Raw genomic sequence first — 27,569 nt, 5'->3', positions numbered from 1 at the left:
AGGGCGGCGCGGCCTAGAGGGGGCCCGCGTGGCCCTAGCATGTGGGGCCCCTGTGACTCTCCCGACTCCGCCCTTCCGCCTACTTAAAGCCTCCGTCGCGAAACCCCCAGTACCGAGAGCCACGATACGGAAAATCTTACTGAGACGCCGCCGCCAATCCCATCTCGGGGGATTCAGGAGATCGCCTCCGGCACCCTGCCGGAGAGGGGAATCATCTCCCGGAGGACTCTTCACCGCCATGATCACCTCCGGAGTGATGAGTGAGTAGTTCACCCCTGGACTATGGGTCCATAGCAGTAGCTAGATGGTCGTCTTCTCCTTATGTGCTTCATTGTCGGATCTTGTGAGCTGCCTAACATGATCAAGATCATCTATCTGTAATGCTATATGTTGTGTTTGTCGGGATCCGATGGATAGAGAATATTATGTTATGTTGATTATCAATCTATTACCTATGTGTTGTTTATGATCTTGCATGCTCTCCGTTATTAGTAGAGGCTCTGGCCAAGTTTTTACTCTTAACTCCAAGAGGGAGTATTTATGCTCGATAGTGGGTTCATGCCTCCATTAAATCTGGGACAGTGACAGAAAGTTCTAAGGTTGTGGATGTGCTGTTGCCACTAGGGATAAAACATTGATGCTATGTCCGAGGATGTAGTTATTGATTACATTACGCACCATACTTAATGCAATTGTCTGTTGTTTGCAACTTAATACTGGAAGGGGTTCGGATGATAACCTGAAGGTGGACTTTTTAGGCATAGATGCATGCTGGATAGCGGTCTATGTACTTTGTCGTAATGCCCAATTAAATCTCACTATATTCATCATATCATGTATGTGCATGGTCATGCCCTCTCTATTTGTCAATTGCCCGACTGTAATTTGTTCACCCAACATGCTATTTATCTTATGGGAGAGACACCTCTAGTGAGCTGTGGACCCCAGTCCTATTCTTTTACATTGAATACAATCTGCTGCAATACTTTCTTTACTGTTCTTCGCAAACAATCATCATCCACACTATACATCTAATCCTTTGTTACAGCAAGCCGGTGAGATTGACAACCTCACTGTTTCGTTGGGGCAAAGTACTTTGGTTGTGTTGTGCAGGTTTCACGTTGGCGCCGGAATCCCTGGTGTTGCGCCGCACTACATCCCGCCACCAACAACCTTCAACGTGCTTCTTGGCTCCTACTGGTTCGATAAACCTTGGTTTCTTACTGAGGGAAAACTTGCTGCTGTGCGCATCATACCTTCCTCTTGGGGTTCCCAACGAACGTGTGTATTACACGCCATCAAGCTCTTTTTCTGGCGCCGTTGCCGGGGAGATCAAGACACGCTGCAAGGGGAGTCTCCACAATCCAATCTCTTTACTTTGTTTTTGTCTTGCTTTATTTTATTTACTACTTTGTTTGCTGCATTATATCAAAACACAAAAAAAATTAGTTGCTAGTTTTACTTTATTTACTGCCTTGTTCTCTATATCAAAAACACAAAAAAATTAGTTACTTGCATTTACTTTATTTACTTTTTGTTTATTTCATCATGTTTCCTCCTAAGTACACTCTAAAAGACATACCGGTAGGACGTGGGTCTATAATTGGGAGAGATAATATAGAAGATTTTTTCACTCATGTTAGTACCACTGAAGATTTTGAAGATAGACACTTGGTAGAACTTGCTCCTACTTATAAAATTGCTGCTGCTTCTTTAGTTCGCATGTTGGAAACTAAATTTGTTAATCTTAATCCTATAATCCAACACATGTTTCTCATACTTGGTGATATGGAAGAAGGGGAAAAGAAAGATTTTGTTTTAGAAACCCTTCTTAAAGAATTTGGTGGTGTAGCAAGAGAGGCTAGAAAGGTCTTTATCAAATACAATATGCTTGGCTCTTATACCAATTTTGTTAGTATCCTTGAAAAGATGGATATGGAGAGAATAAGGTACACTAATAATATTAATGATGATGGGGAGATTAAGACAACAATACCTTGTAAGCTCCTGGGAATGAATGACGCTCTAGAAAATAACTATGGTTGGCTTGTTCCTGAAAATTTGTTTGACGAGGATAGCAAACCTAAGAATAATGAAAAGGGAGCCTCTAAAACTCACATAGATAAGACAAAATGCATAGTTGAGAAAACTCCCAACACCTATGTTGATGCTTCATCTCTTGATAACACTTGATACACACTTTCTGCGCCTAGCTGAAAGGCGTTAAAGAAAAGCGCTTATGGGAGACAACCCATGTTTTTACTAGGGATTTCTATTTTCGTGCCCTCGGTTCCTTAGTTGTGCTCAGTTTTCCCCAGCTCCTTAGTTTTTCCTCAGTTTTCCCCAAGACCTTGTCTGAAACCATCACAGATGCTGTAACGGCCGGTTGCCCGACGGTTGACCGTTATCTGACCGTTATCTTCTGACTAGTGGGGCCATGTAGAGCCCGCAAAGACACGTCAGACCATCCATCTTTGTTTGACCGTAAGCATCGCTGTATCCCTGACCAAAACACGCACGAGTGGGGCTTCGGTATATCGAATGACAAGTGGGCCATGGCGCTGATACAAGGGGCAATACACGGGTAGGAATAGATTTTTAAACGGAGCTCTACAGCGATGGCACGGAGGAGGTGGCCTGCGGAGTGCCGAGATGAGATCGACGTCCACAAAGAACTGCATGAGGCGAGACCAGACGCATTAGATAGATATGAACTAGACGCGTTTAACCATGCAAAGAAGAGAAGAAATGGTCAACGACATCGACGACTACCTCAAAACTTTGACTGACCGTGTCCGACACGAACGCGAGCAATGTAGAGAAAACTAGTGTCTCTCCTTTCTGGCGTGTATAGATGGGTGCTAGAAGAGTGTGGTGGCGAAGGGAAAGACCTCGCGGTGGTCTGTGGCGTCCAACATAGCAGGGCGGCGTGGCCGTGCCCACATCGGCGTGGATGCATGTTCGGCATTGGCATCAGCATGTACGTTCGGCATTGGCCTCGGTGGTATCTCTGGTGTGTCAGTGATCGAATGAGGGGACGGGATTGAGGGTGCATCCCGACGGTGACCTAGCAGTGGCGTCGAGCATAGCCGTTCTAACCATGCCGATATCGGCATCGGCAAAGTTTGGAGGCTGTGGTGCTCGAATCAAGGAGGGATTTGTTTCTTGTACGCCAAAAGTGATTTGAAATAAGTTTCGTGTTGAAGGTTAGGTAACGAAAGTTTGTAACTAAGCCCAAAATTATACTAGCGCCATGGTGAGGTTCTTTTTGATAGAGCTATACGGTTGGGCAAACTTTTTTGACAGTTTTAGATAGGGTTCCTTGTTGTTACACGTATGGCATCATGTATGGCAAATTTGGGATCATTTGGAGATGTTCGAAAAAATCACTTTGCTTAAACGCATGCCGTTTCGTCTCACTGAAACCAGCTTTTCTAACAAGGTGATTTATTCTACCTCCTCTAAATGACCTCAAATTTCATACAGCTGATCTTCTATACATAGATAGATAGATTGTTTCGTTTTTATATTTTTCGAACTTTTTATTTCCCTTTATAATATCCAATTGATTTTCAGGTCAAAACCTCGAAAAACAGCATCATGTATGGCATCATTTTCGCCATAAATTTCAAATTTTGTGAAACTTTCCCTTTTAGATATTCCTTGTTGATATAGATATGGCATAATGTATGCCAAATTTGGTTAGATCTCACTGAAACCAGCTTTTGTAACAAGTTAGGTTTTTTCGACCTTCTCAAAAGGGATTTTTTTCTACCTTCTCTAAATGACCTCAAAAATCATACAGACGATCTTCTATACAAAGATAGGTAGATTGTTTCGTGTTTACATTTTTTGAACTTTTATTTCCCTTTATAATACCCATTTGTTTTCAGGTCAAAACCTCGAAAGTTAACATAACTAGATGGTGAACCCTTCCAAACTTCAAATACAGAGATAGATAGATTGGTTCGTTTATCATTTTTACCGTGAATAGTAATGGCTACAAGAAATCGGTGACGGTCTATCATTTTTTGCGTGAAAGGTAATGGATACAACAAATCGGTGATGGTTTATCATTTTTTGCGTGAAAATTAATGGCTACAACAAATCGGTGATGGTTTATCATTTGGGTTTTCGTGAAAATTAATGGCTACAACAAATCGGTGACGGTTTATCATTTTTTGCGTGAAAATTTATGGCTACAACAAATCGGTGATGGTTTATCATTTTTTGCGTGAAAAGTAATGCCTAAAAGAGTTTATAATTTTTAGCGCGTGAAAATAAATACAGAAAACCGCCATTTAGCAAACTTAGAGAGTGGAAGGTAACCGCCGACAGAGAGAGAGGGGTTATCCTGCCCGTTAGATCATACGATCAACGGTCGGCGGGCACGATCCGCGTGACATGGGCTAGACCAATCAGGGCAATGTTGCACGTGTGAGAGAATTTGTGGAGGGAGAGGGCAAAACTGAGTAGTATTAAGAAACCAAGGGCACCTATGTAATAAACAGACTAAGGGATTCAAATATGAGATTTAAAAAATGGAAAATGCGTGTTTTGTAGAATAAAACCCATCTTGGCCTATCTCAAACTATTTGCAATACAAATATACATGAGTGTGAGAATTGTGGCCTCATTTAGACAAAGTATGTTTTGGGGAAAGCTGTTTTGGGAAGGGCTTATTGTGGAAAACCATGCACCTTCATAGCTACTAGGTGATTTGAGAAGGCCTTTGAGAAGTGGCAATTTGTGGTAAAACTTGATTTATCTATGACTTATCTATGTTTTGAGAACTGGCAATTTGTGGTGAAGACTCCATGAGTATGTGCCACTATTTTTCGGAATTTTTGCACATTAAATGACTCATTTAACTAGTTAATCCCATTTGTTGACTGTCTGTTGACCAGCTACTTGAGGGTAAAACTGAGCTTATTGCACTAGCCAGTATTAACACTCAAGGGGAAAACTGAGCACACAAAAAATGCTAGTATAATGCTCGAGGTTATACCTGAGTATATCTAAATTTCCAGGGTTAGACTCGAGGACGCGTGTTGCGGTGCAGAAATGAAAGACGTGCAATATTTGACGCGTAGACGCCGGTCGCGGTGCAGAAGTCGAAGACGTGCAATCGTGGACGCGTGACGCATTGCAGAAGTCCAAGACGGGCAGACGTGCAGCGGTGGACGTGTAGGACGCGGGTCGCATTAACCACCCCTTGCCTTTATAGATGCCTCCTCCCACTATCTCTGTCACTCTCACTCGCCTACGCAACGCCGCCTCTCTCACGTCCCATCATCTTCTCCAAAGCAAAAAAACCCTCTCCCTCTCCCTCTCCTCTGCCGGCGAGATGGACAAGGAGAATGCCAATCCCATCGTCCACGGTGCCGTCGGCTCCAAGCGCGACGCCTCCCTCTTCGACGCCGTCCCCTCAACGGACGTCGCCGCCGCCTCCGCCGGTGCATCGGAGGCTGCTGCCGCCGGTCGCGGTCAGATCCCGCCGGGATGGGACCCCTACGAGCCGGTGCCGTACGTCCCGCCCCCGAACCGCTACGACACCTCCATAGAGGACCCATGGAACGAGGTAACTACGGTTTGCTTCCTTTTTTGTTCCCCATTCCTTTTTGAACCCTATTTGTGCTGGTGTAGATGGATCTGTGGATGGATGAGTATTGGGCTAATATTTGCGCCGATTTTATTCCATTTTGCTTTGATCCCTCCTTGATTTCGTTCAAGATTTGGGTTTCGGCCGTTCGGTTAATTTATGCAAGTAATAATGGGATCTCAATCAGTTAATTTATGCAAGTAATCATAGGATCTCAATCAGTTATTTTATGCACGAATCAAAAGATATCAACCGTTTAATTTTGCAAATAATCTGGAATGTGTTCAAGTTCAGATCTGGAATCTGTTTCTTTGCCTATGATGAATCGGTGGGCACAGATTTTTACAGGGAGGGTTCAGCGAACCATTTCTGTGTACAAATCTGTTGTGCATGAGCTTTGGTTCGCTTACACCGTCCCTGTAGACATATAATCGTGTCCACTCTAACTGAGGCTGCCTCTGTTTTTCCTAACTTTGTTATCATGCACGTTTGCAACTCATTCACTAATAAATTCCCGTTTGATATGGATCAGCTGTCTGGCAGCGACGTCGGCAGCAACGACGAGCACCATGACGTCAAGACTCGCCAGGTGCTGCGGAGGCTGCAGGTCGGCCAGTATGTCTCCTACCTCGACGTCGCCAAGGGTGTCTACAGGTGCCCCTTCTGCACTAGGAGGCTCGGCGGCACTGACTTCAACTGCGTCCTCACGCATGCCGAGAACATCGGCCACACCAACCCCAAGGTCGGCGCGTCGGTGAACCCCAACTCCTTCCGCGCCAAGCACTTGGCGCTCGGCATGCACCTCCGCAGCATCCAGCGGGTGGAGATCTCCGGCGGGCGCATGCCTCCGCTCAAGCCCAAGGCTCCCAAGGGGAGCAACAAGTGGAGGCAGAGGCAGATGGGGTAGGCGGAGTCCTGGACGTGTGCTGCTGCTGCCTCCTCCATTTTGTTGTTGGGATCCCTTTGTTGTTAGCTAGGGATCCCTCGTTGTTATGTTGTTAGTATGATGGTGCTGTACTGCTGTGAAGAACCTCGAACCCTACTATGTTTGGCTGCTGAATGCAGCTTATTATCTATATTATCTATCCCTATTCTACTATATGACCTTGTGAATTTATCGTACATTCCCTGTAGATTTGCTTCTAGATTTAACTACATACATATGGACCAGATGGAGTACTAGATTGGGCTCCCTACTAGATTTGCTGCCATATTGGGAAAACAACCAGGGCCAAAAGGCACAAATAATAATTGAAGAAAGACAGAAATGCAAGCTTCTCTAGATTTGATACTAATTATGTGAAAAAAGGCAGAGAGAAGGAGGCAGAAAAGGTACTCTTAAAAGGGAAATGCCAATGGCCGAGAGAGACAAAACCCAGCTCCTGCTCACGTGCAACCAAACGCTATCTCGTCCTGTCCCACGCGGTCCCTTTCTACCAGCCCCACGCGACGCGGGCCCACACGATGCGGCCCCACACGTCAGAACGGAGCGGCCAACTTAACGGGAATCCTGCCGTCTGAGCTGCCTTCTGCGGGTTTCAAACAAGGACTTGGGGAAAAGTGAGGAAAAACTAAGGGGCTGGGGAAAACTGAGCACAACTAAGGAACCGAGGGCACGAAAATAGAAATCCCTTTTTACTACAGTACTTTATTTTATATTTGAGTCTTGGAAGTTGTTTACTACTGTAGCAACCTCTCCTTATCTTAGTTTTGTGCATTGTTGTGCCAAGTAAAGTCGTTGATAGTAAGGTTCATACTAGATTTGGATTACTGCGTAGAAACAGATTTCTTTGCTGTCACGAATCTTGGCCTAATTCTCTGCAGGTAACTCAGAAAATTATGCAAATTTACGTGAGTGATCCTCAGATATATACGCAATTTTCATTCAATTTGGGCATTTTCATCTGAGCAAGTCTGGTGCCATTTTAAAATTCGTCTTTACGAACTGTTCTGTTTTGACAGATTCTGCCTTTTATTTCGCATTGCCTCTTTTGCTATGTTGGATGAATTTCTTTGTTCCATTAATGTCCAGTAGCTTTGTGCAATGTCCAGAAGTGTTAAGAATGATTATGTCACCTCTGAACATGTAAATATTTATTGTGCACTAACCCTCTAATGAGTTGTTTCGAGTTTGGTGTGGAGGAAGTTTTCAAGGATCAAGAGAGGGAGATGATACAATATGATCAAGGAGAGTGAAAGCTCTAAGCTTGGGGATGCCCCGGTGGTTCACCCCTGCATATTTTAAGAAGACTCAAGCGTCTAAGCTTGGGGATGCCCAAGGCATCCCCTTCTTCATCGACAACATTATCAGGTTCCTCCCCTGAAACTATATTTTTATTCCATCACATCTTATGTGCTTTGCTTGGAGCGTCGGTTTGTTTTTGTTTTTGTTTTTGTTTTTGTTTGAAGAAAATGGATCCTAGCATTCATTGTGTGGGAGAGAGACACGCTCCGCTGTTGCATATGTACAATATGTCCTTAGGCTTTACTCATAGTATTCATGGCGAAGGTTGAATCTTCTTTGTTAAATTGTTATATGGTTAGAATCGGGAAATGCTACATGTAGTAATTCTCAAATGTCTTGAATAATCTGATACTTGGCAATTGTTGTGCTCATGTTTAAGCTCTTGCATCATATACTTTGCACCTATTAATGAAAAAATACATAGAGCTTGCTAAAATTTGGTTTGCATAATTGGTCTCTCTAAAGTCTAGATAATTTCTAGTATTGAGTTTTGAACAACAAGGAAGACGGTGTAGAGTCTTATAATGTTTACAATATGTCTTTTATGTAAGTTTTGCTGCACCGGTTCATCCTTGTGTTTGTTTCAAATAACTTTGCTAGCCTAAACCTTGTATCGAGAGGGAATACTTCTCATGCATCCAAAATCCTTGAGCCAACCACTATGCCATTTGTGTCCACCATACCTACCTACTACATGGTATTTCTCCGCCATTCCAAAGTAAATTGCTTGAGTGCTACCTTTAAAATTTCCATTCTTTACCTTTGCAATATATAGCTCATGGGACAAATAGCTTAAAAACTATTGTGGTATTGAATATGTACTTATGCACTTTATCTCTTATTAAGTTGTTTGTTGTGCGATAACCATGTTCCTGGGGACGCCATCAACTACTCTTTGTTGAATATCATGTGAGTTGCTATGCATGTCCGTCTTGTCTGAAGTAAGGGAGATTACCACTCATTTAATGGTTAGAGCATGCATAATGTTAGAGAAGAACATTGGGCCGCTAACTAAAGCCATGAATCATGGTGGAAGTTTCAGTTTTGGACATACATCCTTAATCTCATATGAGAACATTAATTGTTGTTACATGCTTATGCATTAAAGAGGAGTCCATTATCTGTTGTCTATGTTGTCCCGATATGGATGTCTAAGTTGAGAATAATCAAAAGCGAGAAATCCAAATGCGAGCTTTCTCCTTAGACCTTTGTACAGGCGGCATAGAGGTACCCCTTTGTGACACTTGGTTAAAACATGTGTATTGCGATGATAATCCTGATAATCCAAGCTAATTAGGACAAGGTGCGGGCACTATTAGTACACTATGCATGAGGCTTGCAACTTGTAAGATATAATTTACATAACACATATGCTTTATTACTACTGTTGACAAAATTGTTTCTTGTTTTCAAAACCAAAGCTCTAGCACAAATATAGCAATCAATGCTTCCCTCTGCGAAGGGTCTTTCTTTTACTTTTATGTTGAGTCAGTTCACCTATCTCTTTCCACCTCAAGAAGCAAACACTTGTGTGAACTGTGCATTGATTCTTACATACTTGCATATTGCACTTGTTATATTACTTTACATTGACAATATCCATGAGATATACATGTTATAAGTTGAAACCCCCAGTACCGAGAGCCACGATACGGAAAACCTTACTGAGACACCGCCGCCGCCAATCCCATCTCGGGGGATTCAGGAGATCGCCTCCGGCACCCTGCCGGAGAGGGGAATCATCTCCCGGAGGACTCTTCACCGCCATGATCGCCTCCAGAGTGATGAGTGAGTAGTTCACCCCTGGACTATGGGTCCATAGCAGTAGCTAGATGGTCCTCTTCTCCTTATGTGCTTCATTGTCGGATCTTGTGAGCTGCCTAACATGATCAAGATCATCTATCTGTAATGCTATATGTTGTGTTTGTCGGGATCTGATGGATAGAGAATATTATGTTATGTTGATTATCAATCTATTACCTATGTGTTGTATATGATCTTGCATGCTCTCCGTTATTAGTAGAGGCTCTGGCCAAGTTTTTACTCTTAACTCCAAGAGGGAGTATTTATGCTCGATAGTGGGTTCATGCCTCCATTAAATGCAGGACGGATGACAGAAAGTTCTAAGGTTGTGGATGTGCTGTTGCCACTAGGGATAAAACATTGATGCTATGTCCGAGGATGTAGTTATTGATTACATTACGCACCATACTTAATGCAATTGTCTGTTGTTTGCAACTTAATACTAGAAGGGGTTCGGATGATAACCTGAAGGTGGACTTTTTAGGCATAGATGCATGCTGGATAGCGGTCTATGTACTTTGTCGTAATGCCCAATTAAATCTCACTATATTCATCATATCATGTATGTGCATGGTCATGGCCTCTCTATTTGTCAATTGCCCGACTGTAATTTGTTCACCCAGCATGCTATTTATCTTATGGGAGAGACACCTCTAGTGAACTGTGGACCCCAGTCCTATTCTTTTACATTGAATACAATCTGCTGCAATACTTTCTTTACTGTTCTTCGCAAACAATCATCATCCACACTATACATCTAATCCTTTGTTACAGCAAACCGGTGAGATTGACAACCTCACTGTTTCGTTGGGGCAAAGTACTTTGGTTGTGTTGTGCAGGTTTCACGTTGGCACCGGAATCCCTGGTGTTGCGCCGCACTACATCCCGCCACAAACAACCTTCAACGTGCTTCTTGGCTCCTACTGGTTCGATAAACCTTGGTTTCTTACTGAGGGAAAACTTGCTGCTGTGCGCATCATACCTTCCTCTTGGGGTTCCCAACAAACGTGTGTATTACACGCCATCAAGCTCTTTTTCTGGCGCCGTTGCCGGGGAGATCAAGACACGCTGCAAGGGGAGTCTCCACAATCCAATCTCTTTACTTTGTTTTTGTCTTGCTTTATTTTATTTACTACTTTGTTTGCTGCATTATATCAAAACACAAAAAAAATTAGTTGCTAGTTTTACTTTATTTACTGCCTTGTTCTCTATATCAAAAACACAAAAAAATTAGTTACTTGCATTTACTTTATTTACTTTTTGTTTATTTCATCATGTTTCCTCCTAAGTACACTCTAAAAGACATACCGGTAGGACGTGGGTCTATAATTGGGAGAGATAATATAGAAGATTTTTTCACTCATGTTAGTACCACTGAAGATTTTGAAGATAGACACTTGGTAGAACTTGCTCCTACTTATGAAATTGCTGCTGCTTCTTTAGTTCGCATGTTGGAAACTAAATTTGTTAATCTTAATCCTATAATCCAACACATGTTTCTCATACTTGGTGATATGGAAGAAGGGGAAAAGAAAGATTTTGTTTTAGAAACCCTTCTTAAAGAATTTGGTGGTGTAGCAAGAGAGGCTAGAAAGGTCTTTACCAAATACAATATGCTTGGCTCTTATACCAATTTTGTTAGTATCCTTGAAAAGATGGATATGGAGAGAATAAGGTACACTAATAATATTAATGATGATGGGGAGATTAAGACAACAATACCTTGTAAGCTCCTGGGAATGAATGACGCTCTAGAAAATAACTATGGTTGGCTTGTTCCTGAAAATTTATTTGACGAGGATAGCAAACCTAAGAATAATGAAAAGGGAGCCTCTAAAACTCACATAGATAAGACAAAATGCATAGTTGAGAAAACTCCCAACACCTATGTTGATGCTTCATCTCTTGATAACACTTGATACACACTTTCTGCGCCTAGCTGAAAGGCGTTAAAGAAAAGCGCTTATGGGAGACAACCCATGTTTTTACTACAGTACTTTATTTTATATTTGAGTCTTGGAAGTTGGTTACGACTGTAGCAACCTCTTCTTATCTTAGTTTTGTGCATTGTTGTGCCAAGTAAAGTCGTTGATAGTAAGGTTCATACTAGATTTGGATTACTGCGCAGAAACAGATTTCTTTGCTGTCACGAATCTTGGCCTAATTTTCTGTAGGTAACTCAGAAAATTATTCCAATTTACGTGAGTGATCCTCAGATATATAGGCAACTTTCATTCAATTTGGGAATTTTCATCTGAGCAAGTCTGGTGCCATTTTAAAATTCGTCTTTACGAACTGTTCTGTTTTGACAGATTCTGCCTTTTATTTCGCATTGCCTCTTTTGCTATGTTGGATGAATTTCTTTGTTCCATTAATGTCCAGTAGCTTTGTGCAATGTCCAGAAGTGTTAAGAATGATTATATCACCTCTGAACATGTAAATATTTATTGTGCACTAACCCTCTAATGAGTTGTTTCGAGTTTGGTGTGGAGGAAGTTTTCAAGGATCAAGAGAGGGAGATGATACAATATGATCAAGGAGAGTGAAAGCTCTAAGCTTGGGGATGCCCCGGTGGTTCACCCCTGCATATTTTAAGAAGACTCAAGCGTCTAAGCTTGGGGATGCCCAAGGCATCCCCTTCTTCATCGACAACATTATCAGGTTCCTCCCCTGAAACTATATTTTTATTCCATCACATCTTATGTGCTTTGCTTGGAGCGTCGGTTTGTTTTTGTTTTTGTTTTTGTTTGAATAAAATGGATCCTAGCATTCATTGTGTGGGAGAGAGACACGCTCCGCTGTTGCATATGTACAATATGTCCTTAGGCTTTACTCATAGTATTCATGGCGAAGGTTGAATCTTCTTCGTTAAATTGTTATATGGTTGGAATCGGGAAATGCTACATGTAGTAATTCTAAAATGTCTTGAATAATCTGATACTTGGCAATTGTTGTGCTCATGTTTAAGCTCTTGCATCATATACTTTGCACCTATTAATTAAAAAATACATAGAGCTTGCTAAAATTTGGTTTGCATAATTGGTCTCTCTAAAGTCTAGATAATTTCTAGTATTGAGTTTTGAACAACAAGGAAGACGGTGTAGAGTCTTATAATGTTTACAATATGTCTTTTATGTAAGTTTTGCTGCACCGGTTCATCCTTGTGTTTGTTTCAAATAACTTTGCTAGCCTAAACCTTGTATCGAGAGGGAATACTTCTCATGCATCCAAAATCCTTGAGCCAACCACTATGCCATTTGTGTCCACCATACCTACCTACTACATGGTATTTCTCCGCCATTCCAAAGTAAATTGCTTGAGTGCTACCTTTAAAATTTCCATTCTTTACCTTTGCAATATATAGCTCATGGGACAAATAGCTTAAAAACTATTGTGGTATTGAATATGTACTTATGCACTTTATCTCTTATTAAGTTGTTTGCTGTGCGATAACCATGTTCCTGGGGACGCCATCAACTACTCTTTGTTGAATATCATGTGAGTTGCTATGCATGTCCCTCTTGTCTGAAGTAAGGGAGATTACCACTCATTTAATGGTTAGAGCATGCATAATGTTAGAGAAGAACATTGGGCCGCTAACTAAAGCCATGAATCATGGTGGAAGTTTCAGTTTTGGACATACATCCTCAATCTCATATGAGAACATTAATTGTTGTTACATGCTTATGCATTAAAGAGGATTCCATTATCTGTTGTCTATGTTGTCCCGGTATGGATGTCTAAGTTGAGAATAATCAAAAGCGAGAAATCCAAATGCGAGCTTTCTCCTTAGACCTTTGTACAGGCGGCATAGAGGTACCCCTTTGTGACACTTGGTTAAAACATGTGTATTGCGATGATAATCTCGGTAATCCAAGCTAATTAGGACAAGGTGCGGGCACTATTAGTACACTATGCATGAGGCTTGCAACTTGTAAGATATAATTTACATAACACATATGCTTTATTACTACCGTTGACAAAATTGTTTCTTGTTTTCAAAACCAAAGCTCTAGCACAAATATAGCAATCAATGCTTCCCTCTGCGAAGGGTCTTTCTTTTACTTTTATGTTGAGTCAGTTCACCTATCTCTTTCCACCTCAAGAAGCAAACACTTGTGTGAACTGTGCATTGATTCTTACATACTTGCATATTGCACTTGTTATATTACTTTACATTGACAATATCCATGAGATATACATGTTATAAGTTGAAAGCAACCGCTGAAACTCAATCTTCCTTTGTGTTGCTTCAATACCTTTACTTTGATTTATTGCTTTATGAGTTAAGTCTTATGCAAGACTTATTGATGCTTGTCTTGAAAGTACTATTCATGAAAAGTCTTTGCTTTGTGATTCATTTGTTTACTCATGTCATTACCATTGTTTTGATCGCTGCATTCATTACATATGCTTACAATAGTATGATCAAGGTTATGATGGCATGTCACTCCAGAAATTATCTTTGTTATCGTTTACCTGCTCGGGACGAGGTGAACTAAGCTTGGGGATGCTGATACGTCTCCGACGTATCGATAATTTCTTATGTTCCATGCCACATTATTGATGATATCTACATGTTTTATGCATACTTTATGTCATATTTATGCATTTTCCGGCACTAACCTATTAACGAGATGCCGAAGAGCCAGTTGCTGTTTTCTGCTGTTTTTGGTTTCAGAAATCCTAGTAAGGAAATATTCTCGGAATTGGACGAAATCAACGCCCAGGGGCCTATTTTCACACGAAGCTTCCAGAAGACCGGAGGGGAGACGAAGTGGGGCCACGGGGCGCCGCCACACTAGGGCGGGGCGGCCTAGAGGGGGCCCGCGCGGCCCTAGCGTGTGGGGCCCCCGTGACTCTCCCGACTCCGCCCTTCCGCGTACTTAAAGCCTCCGTCGCGAAACCCCCAGTACCGAGAGCCACGATACGGAAAACCTTACTGAGACACCGCCGCCGCCAATCCCATCTCGGGGGATTCAGGAGATCGCCTCCGGCACCCTGCCGGAGAGGGGAATCATCTCCCGGAGGACTCTTTACCGCCATGATCGCCTCCGGAGTGATGAGTGAGTAGTTCACCCCTGGACTATGGGTCCATAGCAGTAGCTAGATGGTCGTCTTCTCCTTATGTGCTTCATTGTCGGATCTTGTGAGCTGCCTAACATGATCAAGATCATCTATCTGTAATGCTATATGTTGTGTTTGTCGGGATCCGATGGATAGAGAATATTATGTTATGTTGATTATCAATCTATTACCTATGTGTTGTTTATGATCTTGCATGCTCTCCGTTATTAGTAGAGGCTCTGACCAAGTTTTTACTCTTAACTCCAAGAGGGAGTATTTATGCTCGATAGTGGGTTCATGCCTCCATTAAATGCAGGACGAGTGACAGAAAGTTCTAAGGTTGTGGATGTGTTGTTGCCACTAGGGATAAAACATTGATGCTATGTCCGAGGATGTAGTTATTGATTACATTACGCACCATACTTAATGCAATTGTCTGTTGTTTGCAACTTAATACTAGAAGGGGTTCGGATGATAACCTGAAGGTGGACTTTTTAGGCATAGATGCATGCTGGATAGCGGTCTATGTACTTTGTCGTAATGCCCAATTAAATCTCACTATATTCATCATATCATGTGTGTGCATGGTCATGCCCTCTCTATTTGTCAATTGCCCGACTGTAATTTGTTCACCCAACATGCTATTTATCTTATGGGAGAGACACCTCTAGTGAACTGTGGACCCCGGTCCTATTCTTTTACATTGAATACAATCTGCTGCAATACTTTCTTTACTGTTCTTCGCAAACAATCATCATCCACACTATACATCTAATCCTTTGTTACAGCAAGCCGGTGAGATTGACAACTTCACTGTTTCGTTGGGGCAAAGTACTTTGGTTGTGTTGTGCAGGTTCCACGTTGGCGCCGGAATCCCTGGTGTTGCGCCGCACTACATCCCGCCACCAACAACCTTCAACGTGCTTCTTGGCTCCTACTGGTTCGATAAACCTTGGTTTCTTACTGAGGGAAAACTTGCTGCTGTGCGCATCATACCTTCCTCTTGGGGTTCCCAACGAACGTGTGTATTACACGCCATCAAGCGCCACCCAACGATAAAGAAAAGTTGCAGGATCACTAACTTGCCCGTCAAGGCAGAGAGGATGCATGCGCTCGAGGTGGAGGCCTCAGAGAAAATTATATTTCGAACAAATCGTGCCCCTTTGTGGCCTTGCCTATTTTTAGTTGCCTGCTCGAGAGCGCCACCCCAACGATGGGATGGAGAAAAGATTCAGGATCACTAACTTGCCCGTTCTTGTGAATATGGAAATCCATCCGTTGGCATGGCACTGTAGTATCAGTGTCTGGAAGTGGAGTTTGAGACACAAATAGAGAATTTGAACGAGGAGGAGGAAATACTAGAATTAGGCGGGACAATTTGATACTACTATAATTGTTTGATGCATTTCTCTTCACTCATGTTTCCAATATCTATGAGACCATAAACTCATCTCATTAATTAACTCACTAGACACGTTAAAACATAATGCCCTGGTAGAAAGGAGAAAAAAAAAACACATGATGACTTTGCAATAAAACTTGTTTGATTAATTGCAACAAACACCAGAAAATGTATCTGCCAAAGAATCTAACGTAAATTGTCATAAAATATACTTCCAAGGAATTTTTAGCAAGAATAACAATGCCATCACTAAACAATCAATGTAAATTTGTTGAATTGTCGCAGCAAAATAAAACCTTATGAATAAAACTTATCCTAGAAGTCGGGAGGGAAGCACCACATTGGACAACCTGTGCGACTTGTAGTGTAGTATCTCACCGAGGGGAATAGCTCCTTTCCATGGCCGTGGCCATCAGTTATTGCGTCTTTTCGGCAATAGATATCGTCACCATATCCCGATCTTGCCAAGTGCACTTCCTCGTTGAACTCTTGGTACTCTTTACTTTCCGTATTGCGATAATTTGAGTAGTAGATGTGGTTTTTCTCTACAACATCGCGCCATCCCTCTTGCACATGTACCACTCGAGAGGAACATGTTTGCCCCAAGAACAAGGCGCAATCGCCCAAGGTGCACACCTCTTTCCACTCATAGTCATGTGCATCATCTGTTGTCACCGCAAGTTCAAACACCTTGAAGAAAGGGTTGTGATTTTCAAACCATCGGGTCATCATGGCCATTGCCAACTTACCATGTAAACCGAAGATGTAGGTGGTGAAGTAAATGTAACTGCTCGCTATTGGTGCGTCACACGATTGGACGTCCAATGGGTGGGCGGCGGTGACCACTGGTGCCCCATCTTGGTTAATGCCAATGTCAAACTTGAACAATTTCTCGCCACGCCGTGTGAGGCCATAGAGCTCCCCATGGTGGAATACAATATCACAAAACTCCTCCCTATCACATCCATGGATTGTCCATCCTCCGCCGGGACAGCCAACCCTGCACAGCGCCACCTTGTCGTGGTCGGTGGTCAAGGCAGCAAGGATGCAGGCGCTCGAGGTGGGGGCCTCGGAGAAGATTATTCTCCGGATCAACTGTCGTCGTCCATTGCGGCCTGGCCATGCCATGTCCCTCTGCTTTGTGGAGAGTACCACCTCGACGCTTGAGAAGAGGTTGACGATCCCTAACGTGCTCGGTATGGTAATCGCGGCGATCCATCCGCCATCGTAGGTTCCGCAGAACCGCGTGTTGTGCAGTTTGCTTGGGAGCGGAACGTGGAAAACCCTGCCTTCATCGTGGCAGTAGAGGTCATTTCTCTTGCCCCACGCCTTGAGCGAGAGGACCAGCAGCGGGAGCGCCGGCGTCACCATGTGCTGAGACGCGGCGGCGCGCCAGGATCTGCAGACGGCGGCGAAGCAGACGCGGCCGCGCGGGGAAGCGACCCGCGCGCGGATCATGCCCAGGAGGTCGTCCAGGAGGTTGGACCAGTCCATCTCCGTCGACGAGGTGTCGTCGGCGGCCATCTGCGCGTGTCGATGTTCCGTGCAGATCGACAAATTGGTACGAACAGATATCGCCGAATCGATCACGAGTTTTAACGTCACGAACCTGTCCAATGCTACCAACGTTTCCAGCCGAATCTCTTGCAGCAAATCAAACAATTACGGAAGCCCTATCCATGGGTATTGGAACCAAAGCCCATCTTGGATTCTCTGCTGAGTAAATGCCGAAATTAACGTAGAGTAGGACTCTGCTGGAACGCAGATTTTCTTAAAGCTGCCAAATTAGAGAAGACTTAACTATTACACCGTCCATTAATTTTTATCGGAGGGTCCAGATTAATAGGTCATCATGCGTGCAAAAACTGAAGAAAAAACGAGTGTGCTGCTGCGATGGAAGTTTACATACCTTCGGCATAGCTCTTTTACCCTTTTCCCGAATTAATATTTGATAGCATATGGCGCTATCCGATGGCAATATAATGTTGTCAGCGTACCTCTTTTACATCTTCCACAATAATGCTTTTATTTCCTATGTATGATTTTGTTGTGTTTGTATTTTTTTTTGTTGCATGATAGTTTTAGTTTCAATAAATATATCACATGCGCTTAGGAAGGTTTTGGACGCATACGGGGAGCTCCTGTGTCAGGTCAACCGGAGGGAATTTTGAGATAAAATGGGTTCATCCATGTTGCTACATATTCCTATGACCTAACCAAACACAAAGAAAGACAAAAGTCCATTGGGACATCGCCGTTAGGATCCGGTCAAAGGTGTAGACTGCTTAGGGTTTCGCTTGATCCTGCTCTTAGAAGGGTCAGAATCCCTCAAAACTTGCATGTGTCCTTATGGTATGTATGCAAGTGTAGTGGGAGCTTGGTAGATCCAATATGTATCCCCTGATGTGATCCGCTTCACAGACATGCGTTGATGATACTCACGAAGGTTTTGGGCGTATATAGGGGAACTCCCGCATCGGGTCAACCGGAGAGAACCTTGAGATAAAATGGGCTCATCCTTGTTAATTACTACATGTTCATGTGACTAACAATCACAAAGGAAGTAGAAGTCCATTAAGACACCGCCACTGGGATCTGGTCAAAGGTTTGACCGCGCGATCAATGGATTAGTTTTTTGCTTGATTCCAATCTCGGAGGGTCGGAATCCCCCCCCCCCCCCCCCCCCCGGCCCCAACTCGTATATGTCCCTATGGTATGTATAAAAGTGTGGTGGGAGGTTGATTATATATTATTTATCCCCTGGGAATAAACCGCTTCACGGACGTGTGCTAACGACACTCAGGAAAGGTTCTAGACATATTAGGGGAACTCTCGCGTCGGATCAACTAGAGGGAATCTTGAGATAAAATGGGATTAGCCTTGCTACTACATGTTCCTATGACCTAAGATAATAAAAATAAAGGTAAAACTCCGTTGGTCAACCATCGCTGGAAGCCGATCAAAGGGGCAGATATGCGGGGGGCCGGTTTAGGGTTTCACCGGAAACCAAGCATCGGAGCGGTGAAATCACCCAAAAACTTGCATGTGGACCTATAGTATTATATATTAGTATAATATAGTCGAAAAATCCTTTTTTTGCTAGATGGGCCGACTGCAGTGGCGTTGGCGTAGACTCGTTTTTCGGTGGGCCAATCGTCCCATGCCCGTGCCCGAGTCGGCCGCGTGCCCCAAATCTAGCTGCACCCGACCACGGGCTCGCAGCCGCCCGCCTCCCACGCGCCGCCTGCCGTCAAATCACGTTGCCACCTCCCTTTCCCTATCCCACGTCACGACCCTCACCCCAAGCCACCACCTCACCAACGAGCCCTCACCTCGAGCCACACGCCAGCTCGCCCGCCTTCTTCGGATCCAATGAGGAGCTCACCCTCCTCGGTTTCCAACGAGGATCCTAACAAGGAGAAGCACCACCCCTCTCAGCACACCCCCAACCCCATGGAAGCTTCTGGCACATCCCTGGTAGGAATTATTTCATTTTTTATTCAATTTGGTAATATATTTTTGTTGATTGTTGCAAACTTGTGAATTTGTAATTTTAGTAGAAATGGAAAAAGAATGTGGTAATAGAATCTGCATGAAATAGAAATGGAAATCAAATTTAATTTGTTAATTGTCGCACGCTTGTGAATTTGTGCTTGTTTAAGAACAGTAATTGACTCTGCTAAAGTTTGTTCAGTATATACACTAGGCCACGTTGTGACCCTTCATGGAGGTCGTCATCCAGGATCCACCACTGCATGACTACTTCTCTACGGCTGCTAGCCTCGACACTTGTTATTCAAGTAGTTACTCTATAGCCGAGCGTAACAAGCTCATGGTCTCTCACTCGAACTAATCGTAAAAGAGAGCTAAACATTATGAAAGGATGCAAAGTAAGAACACCAAAGTTTGTCAAATCCTTCACACTGAAATCCCATCAAAGAAACAAGTGCTAGGGAGAAATTATAGAAGAAAAACAAAGGTGAAAATCAAGAAATGAATCCAAAATCTAGATATAATGGATTCCCCTCATATATAGGAGGAATTTAATGGGTGGGGATTGTAGATCTAGATAGATCCCATCTTCTAGAACCCTCAAGAAGATGCAATAATCATAGGAGAGAAGGGAGATGAAGGAAGTTTTTAAGGGTCAAGATGGAATATGAGAGAGAGAAAATAGAATGGTTGACCTTAATTTCTCAAGGAGAAAGAAGGGATATTTATAGTCTAATGAAGAAAACTAGGTGGCTGGGGAAATTCATGTGATCCAAACGGGAGGCAATTTCAGCGGAGCTTGTCCTCCCGCCGGAATGATCCGGCGAGCAAACTCGGGACTGAAACCCTTGCCGGTTATCTACATCGCACAAGGCTAGGCCCGGCCGAGATCGGCGGGCCGATTTTCTCACCTGTTTCAACCGGCGCGCTGGAACGATTCCGGCTTCGCTGGAATTTCTCTCTGATAAGCCTCTCACCACATACGAGAGCAATCCGGCAATGCTGTTTTCTCGAAATAACTAAACTTTTAGTAAGAATTAAGGTGAAAGAGTTGATTTGTAAGAAAAGGAGAACGGGTCTACAACAATCCAACAAGAGAGACTGTTCCGCTACATCCCCCACGGGCGGAGGCGGGTGGACCATCAACCCTAGTGCCGCCAGACTTCCTCACTCCTTCTCCTGCCACCGCTGACGGAATTCCTCCCGTCCGCAAGGCGTGCAACGCGCGGTGCTCCCGTGCTAGCGGTGGTTCTTCTTGGGTTGTGGCGGCTTGGCGGCGCCTAGACGGTGGTGACTCGGTGGCACGGCGGCGTGGCCAGGGTGATGCGGGGCGACGCAGGATGGCTAGTGGCAGCGGGACAGCCCTAACGGGTCCGTTCGGCCCAGATATGGGCCCCTTTGGGCCCAATCTAGGTTGGGGGCGCCGGGAACTCTCCTTTTTCTATTTGCTCTGCAGCCGAAGGTGAAGTGGCTACTAATGGGGTTTGCATCTATGGCGTCCGGTCTGTTGCAGTGTGGTTGCGGTCTTTACGGACCCGATCTTTGTCTGGCCAAACACTCTTGGGACTAGATTGACCCCACGGAGGCCTTACTAGTCTACCGGGCTCGGCTGTACCTAACTTAGTCTGGTGTTACGGCCGCGGCGTTCGGCCGACAACCTCCTCGGCGGTGAAGGTAGTTCCCTCCTACGCGGCCACGGTCCCACTTGCCCTGATTCGAGCTACTTTCCGCCTCTTCCTTGTAGGCCTCATGAAACTATCCACGGTAAGACGATGATGGAATATTTTTGACCGTAGTTGTGCTTGTTTGTGGGCGGCGAGTTTGGTGGTGGCGAGGCCGTGTTCTAGCCGGGCATGATCTCCTGGGGGTGGTGGATAGGGTTTTTTGGGAGAAATACTTGTCTGCTCGCCTAACACCAAAACAGTGCCGCCCGCGCGCGGGTGGCACCATTCCTTCTTGGAGCACATCGTGGCTACCCTTCTTCCACTTCCCTCTGTGTGCCGACAGAAACCCTAGGTCTATTTGATTTGGGCAGGAGCGGTCGCTTTCTTTCTTGAAGGTGCTGCTTGGTACGTGACGATCCGGTGCTTGGGGCATGGTGGTACTTCTCCGTAGGGCGCAACGGTTGTGCATCTCTTTCATTTAATCTATTAGCTTATGTCTCCATTTTTTTCTTCTTTTCTTTGGTTGGGTGTGTGTTTGCTGCTGCCAAGTATTGTCATTATTTCTAAGAATTTGTGGTTGTATCGTGTGGTTACTATATTAATATAGCATAATCAAAGGATGTTTCGAGGAGAGAGACCTGTGGTGCCAACTTACATGAGGGATTACATTTCTCCACCCACCTTTGCATCTACATCAGAACACATAAATCGAGGCGAGATTTCACGTTTCTAAATAATTTACAGCGGTCTGAGCCTTATCTAATACCGTGAGTTAATCAACTAATCGGCTGGTGATCAATCGTGTTTGTTTGCGTGAAGATGGTGCTGGAGGGCGTGGCGACGTTCCCGGTGGCGGGGTGAATCTGGTGCTGGAGAGTGTGGCAATGTTCCTTGCACGAGAAGCTAGGGTGCAGGCGCACGGCAGTCGTTCCCTTTCCTACTGGAGCTCATCGCATCCGCCGTCCTCAGGATCGCCACCGCCAATCCATTCCATTGCGTGCAGAGCAAGGCGGTGGGAGGGATGGCCATCGGAGCCGCAGTGGGGACGCCGACGGTGGTGGTCAGGCTGGAGTCGGGAATCATCCGCTCCTGGTGGCAAGGAAGCACCACCTTTTGTTCATAGTTAATTAACTAATCGGCTTGTAATCAATCATGTTCGTGTGCGTGAAGCTGGTGTGCCGATGTTCCTAGTGGCGGGTGAATGTGGTGCTGGAGGGCGTGGAGACGTTCTTGGTGGCAGGGTGAATCTAGTGTTGGAGGGTGTGGCAACGTTCCTTGCGCGTGAATCTGGTGCTGGGGTGCCGGCGCACGGCTTCCGTTCCCTTTCCTCCTAGAGCTCCTTGTATCCGCCGTCCTCATGATCGCCCTCGCCAAGCCATTCCATTGCATGCAGAGCAAGGCGGTGAGAGGGATGGCCATCAGAGCCGCGGTGGTGGTTGGTGATCGGGCTGGAGTCGGGAGGGCCGATGGACACGATGAGGAGCCTGAGCCAAGCGATTGTGTTCGTACATGATTTATATGCATCAAAACTTGTTTGATTGCAACACAAGAAAATTAATGTTTCTTATAATCTCGAGTTCAATAAAAGCTATTGAATATACTCCAAAGAAATTTCTAGCAAGAAGAGCAATGCCTTTCCTGAACGCACAGTAAGACTTCTACGTGTAAACCTTGTGAATCATTCCCGCAAATGAAAATGCCTTTTGAATCAAACATGACCTATCTAGATGTAAACCTTTCGAATCATCCCTGCAAACAAAACCTTTTTGAATCATGTAAACCTTTTGAATCATCCCGTAAACAAAACCGTTTGAATCAAACATGACCTAGAAGTCATGAGGGAAGCACCACATTGGACAATTTTTGTTATTCGTGATGTATCCTACCGAGGGAATTTGCTCCTTGCATTCGCCATTGCCTTCCGATTTCGTGTCTTTCCTGCAGTAGATATAGTCACCATTTTCCGAGCTCGCAAAGTACTGGGTTTCCCAGAGCTCTAGTTGCTCATTACTCATCGTATAGCTATACTTTGAGTAGTAGATGTGGTTTTTCTTTACAATGCCGCGCCCGCCAGTTTGTACATGCACCATCCGGGAGGAGCATGTTTGCCCCAAGAACAACGCGAAATCGCCCAAGGTACGCACTTCCTTCTGTTCATAGTGGTGTGCATCTTTGGCCGCAAGTTCAAAGACCTTGAAGAAAGGCTTGCGGTTTCGCGTCCATGGGGTCATCACCGCCATCGCCAACTTACCATGTAATCCGAAGATGTAGGTGGTGAACTTCTTTGTGCTATTAGGACTGCCGTGCCATTGGATGTCAAATAGGTGGGCGGTGGTGGGCGCCCCATCTTTGTAAACGCCGATGTCAAACTTGAACAATTTATCGCTACGCCGCGTCAGGCCATAGAGGGCCCCGCAGTGGAATACAACATCCCTGAACTCCTCGGTGCCGCATCCGAGGATCGTCCACTCTTCATCTGGACAGCCAACCCTGCAGAGTGCCACCTTGCCTTGGTCGGTGGTCAAGGCGGCAAGGACGCAGCCGCTCGAGGTGGGGATCTCGGAGAAGATTATTTTCCGGATCAACTTCTGTTTTCCACGGTAGCCTTGCCATGCCATGCTCTTCTGCTTCCCGGAGAGTGCGACCTCGACACCGGAGAAGAGGTTGACGATCGTTAATGTCGCCGCGGCCCATATGTTCATGGCGGCAATCCATCCGCCGTCATAGGTTCCGCAGAACCGCGCGTTGCGCAGCTTGCTCGGGACCGAAAGGCGGAGAACCTTGCCTTCCTCGGGGCAGTAGAGTTGCTTTCTCTGTCTGTAGAGTTCCCCGTACTTTCTCTCGCCCCAGACGTGGAGTGAGAGGACCAGCAGCGGGAGCGCCGGCGTCGCCAGGTGCCGAGACGCGGCGGCGCGCCACGATCTGCAGACGGCGGCGAAGCGGATGCGGCCGCGGTGGGAAGCGACTCGCGAGCGGATCATGCCCAGCAGGTCGTCCAGGAGGTTGGACCAGTCCACCTCCGTCGACGAGGTGTCGGCGGCGGCCATCTGTGCGTGTCGATGTTCAGTGCAGATCGATAAATTGCTAGGAGCAGATCGCCGAACGATATATTGCTACGACTTCGAGTTTAACGTCACGGACTTGATCGTAGTCGAAGTCCAATGCTAGAAGGACTCCGCGTGTACGGGCTGAATCTCTTAGAAATCAAACAATTACGGAACCCTACTCCTATTATAGAGTCATATACGATTTTTGATACTACTACAATTTATATTGGATGTGCAATTTAGTACCATATCTTATAAAACTTAAAGATGCTGTACAACCTGCATTAAGTCGGAACATTTTTCAGTGGAAGATGACGTTCCCGTCGAAAGCTGCGCAGTCTCTTGAGGTGCCTATATGGTGTGCGTGCCTTCATAAGGAGTTAGTGTGCACGTATGTGTAAGCGTCTTCGATTGTACTATGTTTCGCAAAAAAAAAAGGTTGTCAGCTCTAGATTGACTTGGTACCAATTTGCTCCCTTAATACAAGTTGTAGTACCACAGGTTCACGTTTTGCAAGATGTGATACTAAATTGCACATCTGATACAAGTTGTGGTACCAAAAGTGTATATCTATACCTAATAATAAAAGCGAAAGGGTTTCTCCCTCGGTAGTCGTCTAATTTTTATTAGACGGTTTTGCCCTCCCACCAAATTACATAATATCTGCCATGGGATTGTACCGGTTTGTTTATTTCCGTCTTCCGTAGTTGTTTTTGGTTCCGTGGCTTGTTTCCTTCGTACGTCGCGTGTGACTCCGCGAGGAGCACGCCTCCTCCGCCAGCGCCGCCCGTCACACCTTATTCAGACGGATCGACCGGACCGAATCCTCTTCTTTCCTTCCGCGAGTCTTTAAATATGTGAGGGATCGGTTGCTGTGCATCAAATCGATCCAAGCTTACAATCGAAATCGAGTAATCGAGCGGAGATATCATAGCGATTTGACGAGATGCGCGCTCCTACGGTGGTCGCTTCGAGATCAACACGCGGTGGCGCTCCGTTACTCCTCCATGGCGGAAATCAAGGCTTCGATTTCACTGCGAGAATTGGTGATCTTCCCTGAACAATCTACGATCCAACATGTTGCGGCGCTCCGATAATCATCCCCGGAGGAAATAAAGGTTGGGACCCGCATGGTGACAATCAACGCCGGCCTCCTCCCCGTACAGATCTGGCGTCGAGCTCCTCCGCAGCCTGCCCGTCCTATCAAGATGAGTTCGGGAGCTCTATGTCAGATCCGCCGAAACCTTTGATATAGAAGAAGAGAAGCAGAGTAGGGGGAGGGGGCCTGAGCGAGCAGCAGCTGAGTGGGGCAGGCAAAGTCGATAGAAACAGCTGGCAGCTGGGGACGCGAGGACTATTTCACGGTGGAGAGTAGCATGATCGTGATGAATTGTGGACAAGTGCAGCCGCTAGGCTGCCAGATTCTTATATGTGTGGCGATGCTCTACTGAAATTGATTCTTCTTTACTGGATTTTTATCAATCGTCATGACCAGACTTGATTTTCTTCACATCAAATACTTAGATCATGTTACAACTATTTCATGATTCTAACTTCGTTTTATAATCCTGTCATATATTTCACATTATTTATTTGCCATTAGCTGAATCTATCTATTCTTACTATTGCCACTACCGCACCATTTTTCTTCCAAATTGCTCTTTAAGGCAGTACATTAAAAAGGCTTGCACCGGCATTGCTATGTCAGCTTCAATGGTATTGATACACCACGCAAGCAAAGGCAAAACCTTTCCTTAGCGGGGTGGCGGTGCCACCAAAACATCAACCACATCAGTGGATCTTTGTATAGGCTTGCAGCGAGAGAGAAAGTTTATTTTGAGCATATATGATATTATCTGTAGCAAAGCAATCTTCATTGATGATAGTAGCATATATGAGAAGTGTCAGTGTGGATGATTTAACGAAGTGCCCGATGCAACGCACGGGTAAATTTCCTATTCCTATAATACTAAAGACAACTAGATAGCCAATAAAATTCATTCTTAGGAAAGGTTGAGTCATATTTTTTCTCCCGAAGCAACGCAGGGGCAATTCTTCTAGTAACTCTTAATTATATGTCGCTAAAAAAACATAATGCTACTTTCTATGTACATGCATATCAGCAAATGAGGAATTGAATCCAAGAAGAAAGCAAAAGGCTCGTTTAGATATTGGGATTTCTATTTTCGTGCCCCTACTTCGTTAGTTGTACTCAGTTTTCCCCAGCTCGTTAGTTTTTCCTCAGCTTTCCCCTCCCTCTAGTTTGAAACTCCTCGAAGACGCGGGTTGCCGTCAGGTCAGAGGCCTTACCGTTACCGTCAGGTCAGTTCCTCTCTGACCGTCTCGTGCTGACGGGTAGCCATCCATCTACCGCTAACGCGTGGGCCGTTTTATTTCCTGATTGTATACGCGGTGCTGCCAATGACAAATGGAGCCGCTCTATGGGGCTGCCGCAGCCAATGACCAGTGGGTCGTCTATTTATTTATAGAAAATTATATTGCCGCTCTGTGGGGCCTCCGCAGCCAATGACCGTTGTGGCAGGTGACTATTTTCGCAGCTTAATCTAAAGTGACTCTTATGCTAAACATTGTGCATCCCGACGTTGACCTAGCAGTGGCGGCGAGCATAGACGTTCTGACCAGGCCGATATCGGCATCCGCATCGGCATCGTTTGGAGGATGTGGTGCTCGAATAATAGTGGAAAGGGAATGCGATATTATTTTTTACATGCATAATATATAGAAAATAGCTAGATCTCTAAATCGATGCATATGAAGCTACATATATATTCTTGGTCATAATCCCCTTATCTAAAGGGGATGGATGCATGGCTTCACGTCGTCGTCGCTTTCATCGTCAGTATCTTCGTCGTCTTAGTAGTAGTACCTCCTGCACATTGTTCCGTCGAACACCTTCACTGTGAGCACATCATCGCCTTCATATTTGAAGTGTACGTAGCAGCCGAAATCCACACCGTGCGCGATGGCGAATTTCTCCCAGCCCTTGTCGAGGTACATCCGGCCTTGTCCGTCAAATAGGACCTCCACGGTCCAGAGACGAGGACCGCAGTCAGCTGCTTGCAGATACACCTTAGCTAGCTCCTGGCCGTCAAGATAGTCCGCAAATTTTTTTGGGAGTTCCTGCAAAGAGATCGAGCGCCGATCGTTTGAAATTAAAGGTTTTTTAGAACATGCTCATAATTAATCACATGCATCATATATGTGGGAACGCGTACGTACCTTCTTG

At 44.9% G+C, this 27,569-nt stretch overlaps 2 protein-coding genes across 2 annotated transcripts; both read right to left on the bottom strand.

Moving 5' to 3' along the window:
- Positions 1–16,434: 16,434 nt before the first annotated feature.
- On the bottom strand, positions 16,435–17,643 carry LOC127339077 (putative F-box protein At3g25750). The gene has a single exon (XM_051364974.1). The coding sequence runs from the start codon at positions 17,641–17,643 to the stop codon at positions 16,435–16,437; it is 1,209 nt and encodes a 402-aa protein (XP_051220934.1).
- Positions 17,644–22,605: 4,962 nt separating this feature from the next.
- LOC127339079 (putative F-box protein At3g25750) lies at positions 22,606–24,322 on the bottom strand. Its single transcript, XM_051364975.1, has 2 exons — positions 23,256–24,322; positions 22,606–22,759 (listed from the first exon to the last, which is right to left on the bottom strand). Exons 1-2 carry the CDS (start codon positions 24,320–24,322, stop codon positions 22,606–22,608), a joined length of 1,221 nt encoding a protein of 406 aa, XP_051220935.1.
- Positions 24,323–27,569: the final 3,247 nt, after the last annotated feature.

The sequence above is a fragment of the Lolium perenne genome, chromosome 3 (assembly GCF_019359855.2).
Source record: "Lolium perenne isolate Kyuss_39 chromosome 3, Kyuss_2.0, whole genome shotgun sequence".
Lineage (NCBI taxonomy): Eukaryota > Viridiplantae > Streptophyta > Magnoliopsida > Poales > Poaceae > Lolium > Lolium perenne.
The sequence above is the reverse complement of the archived record's forward strand: the minus strand, read 5'-3'. Positions and strand labels throughout refer to the sequence as shown.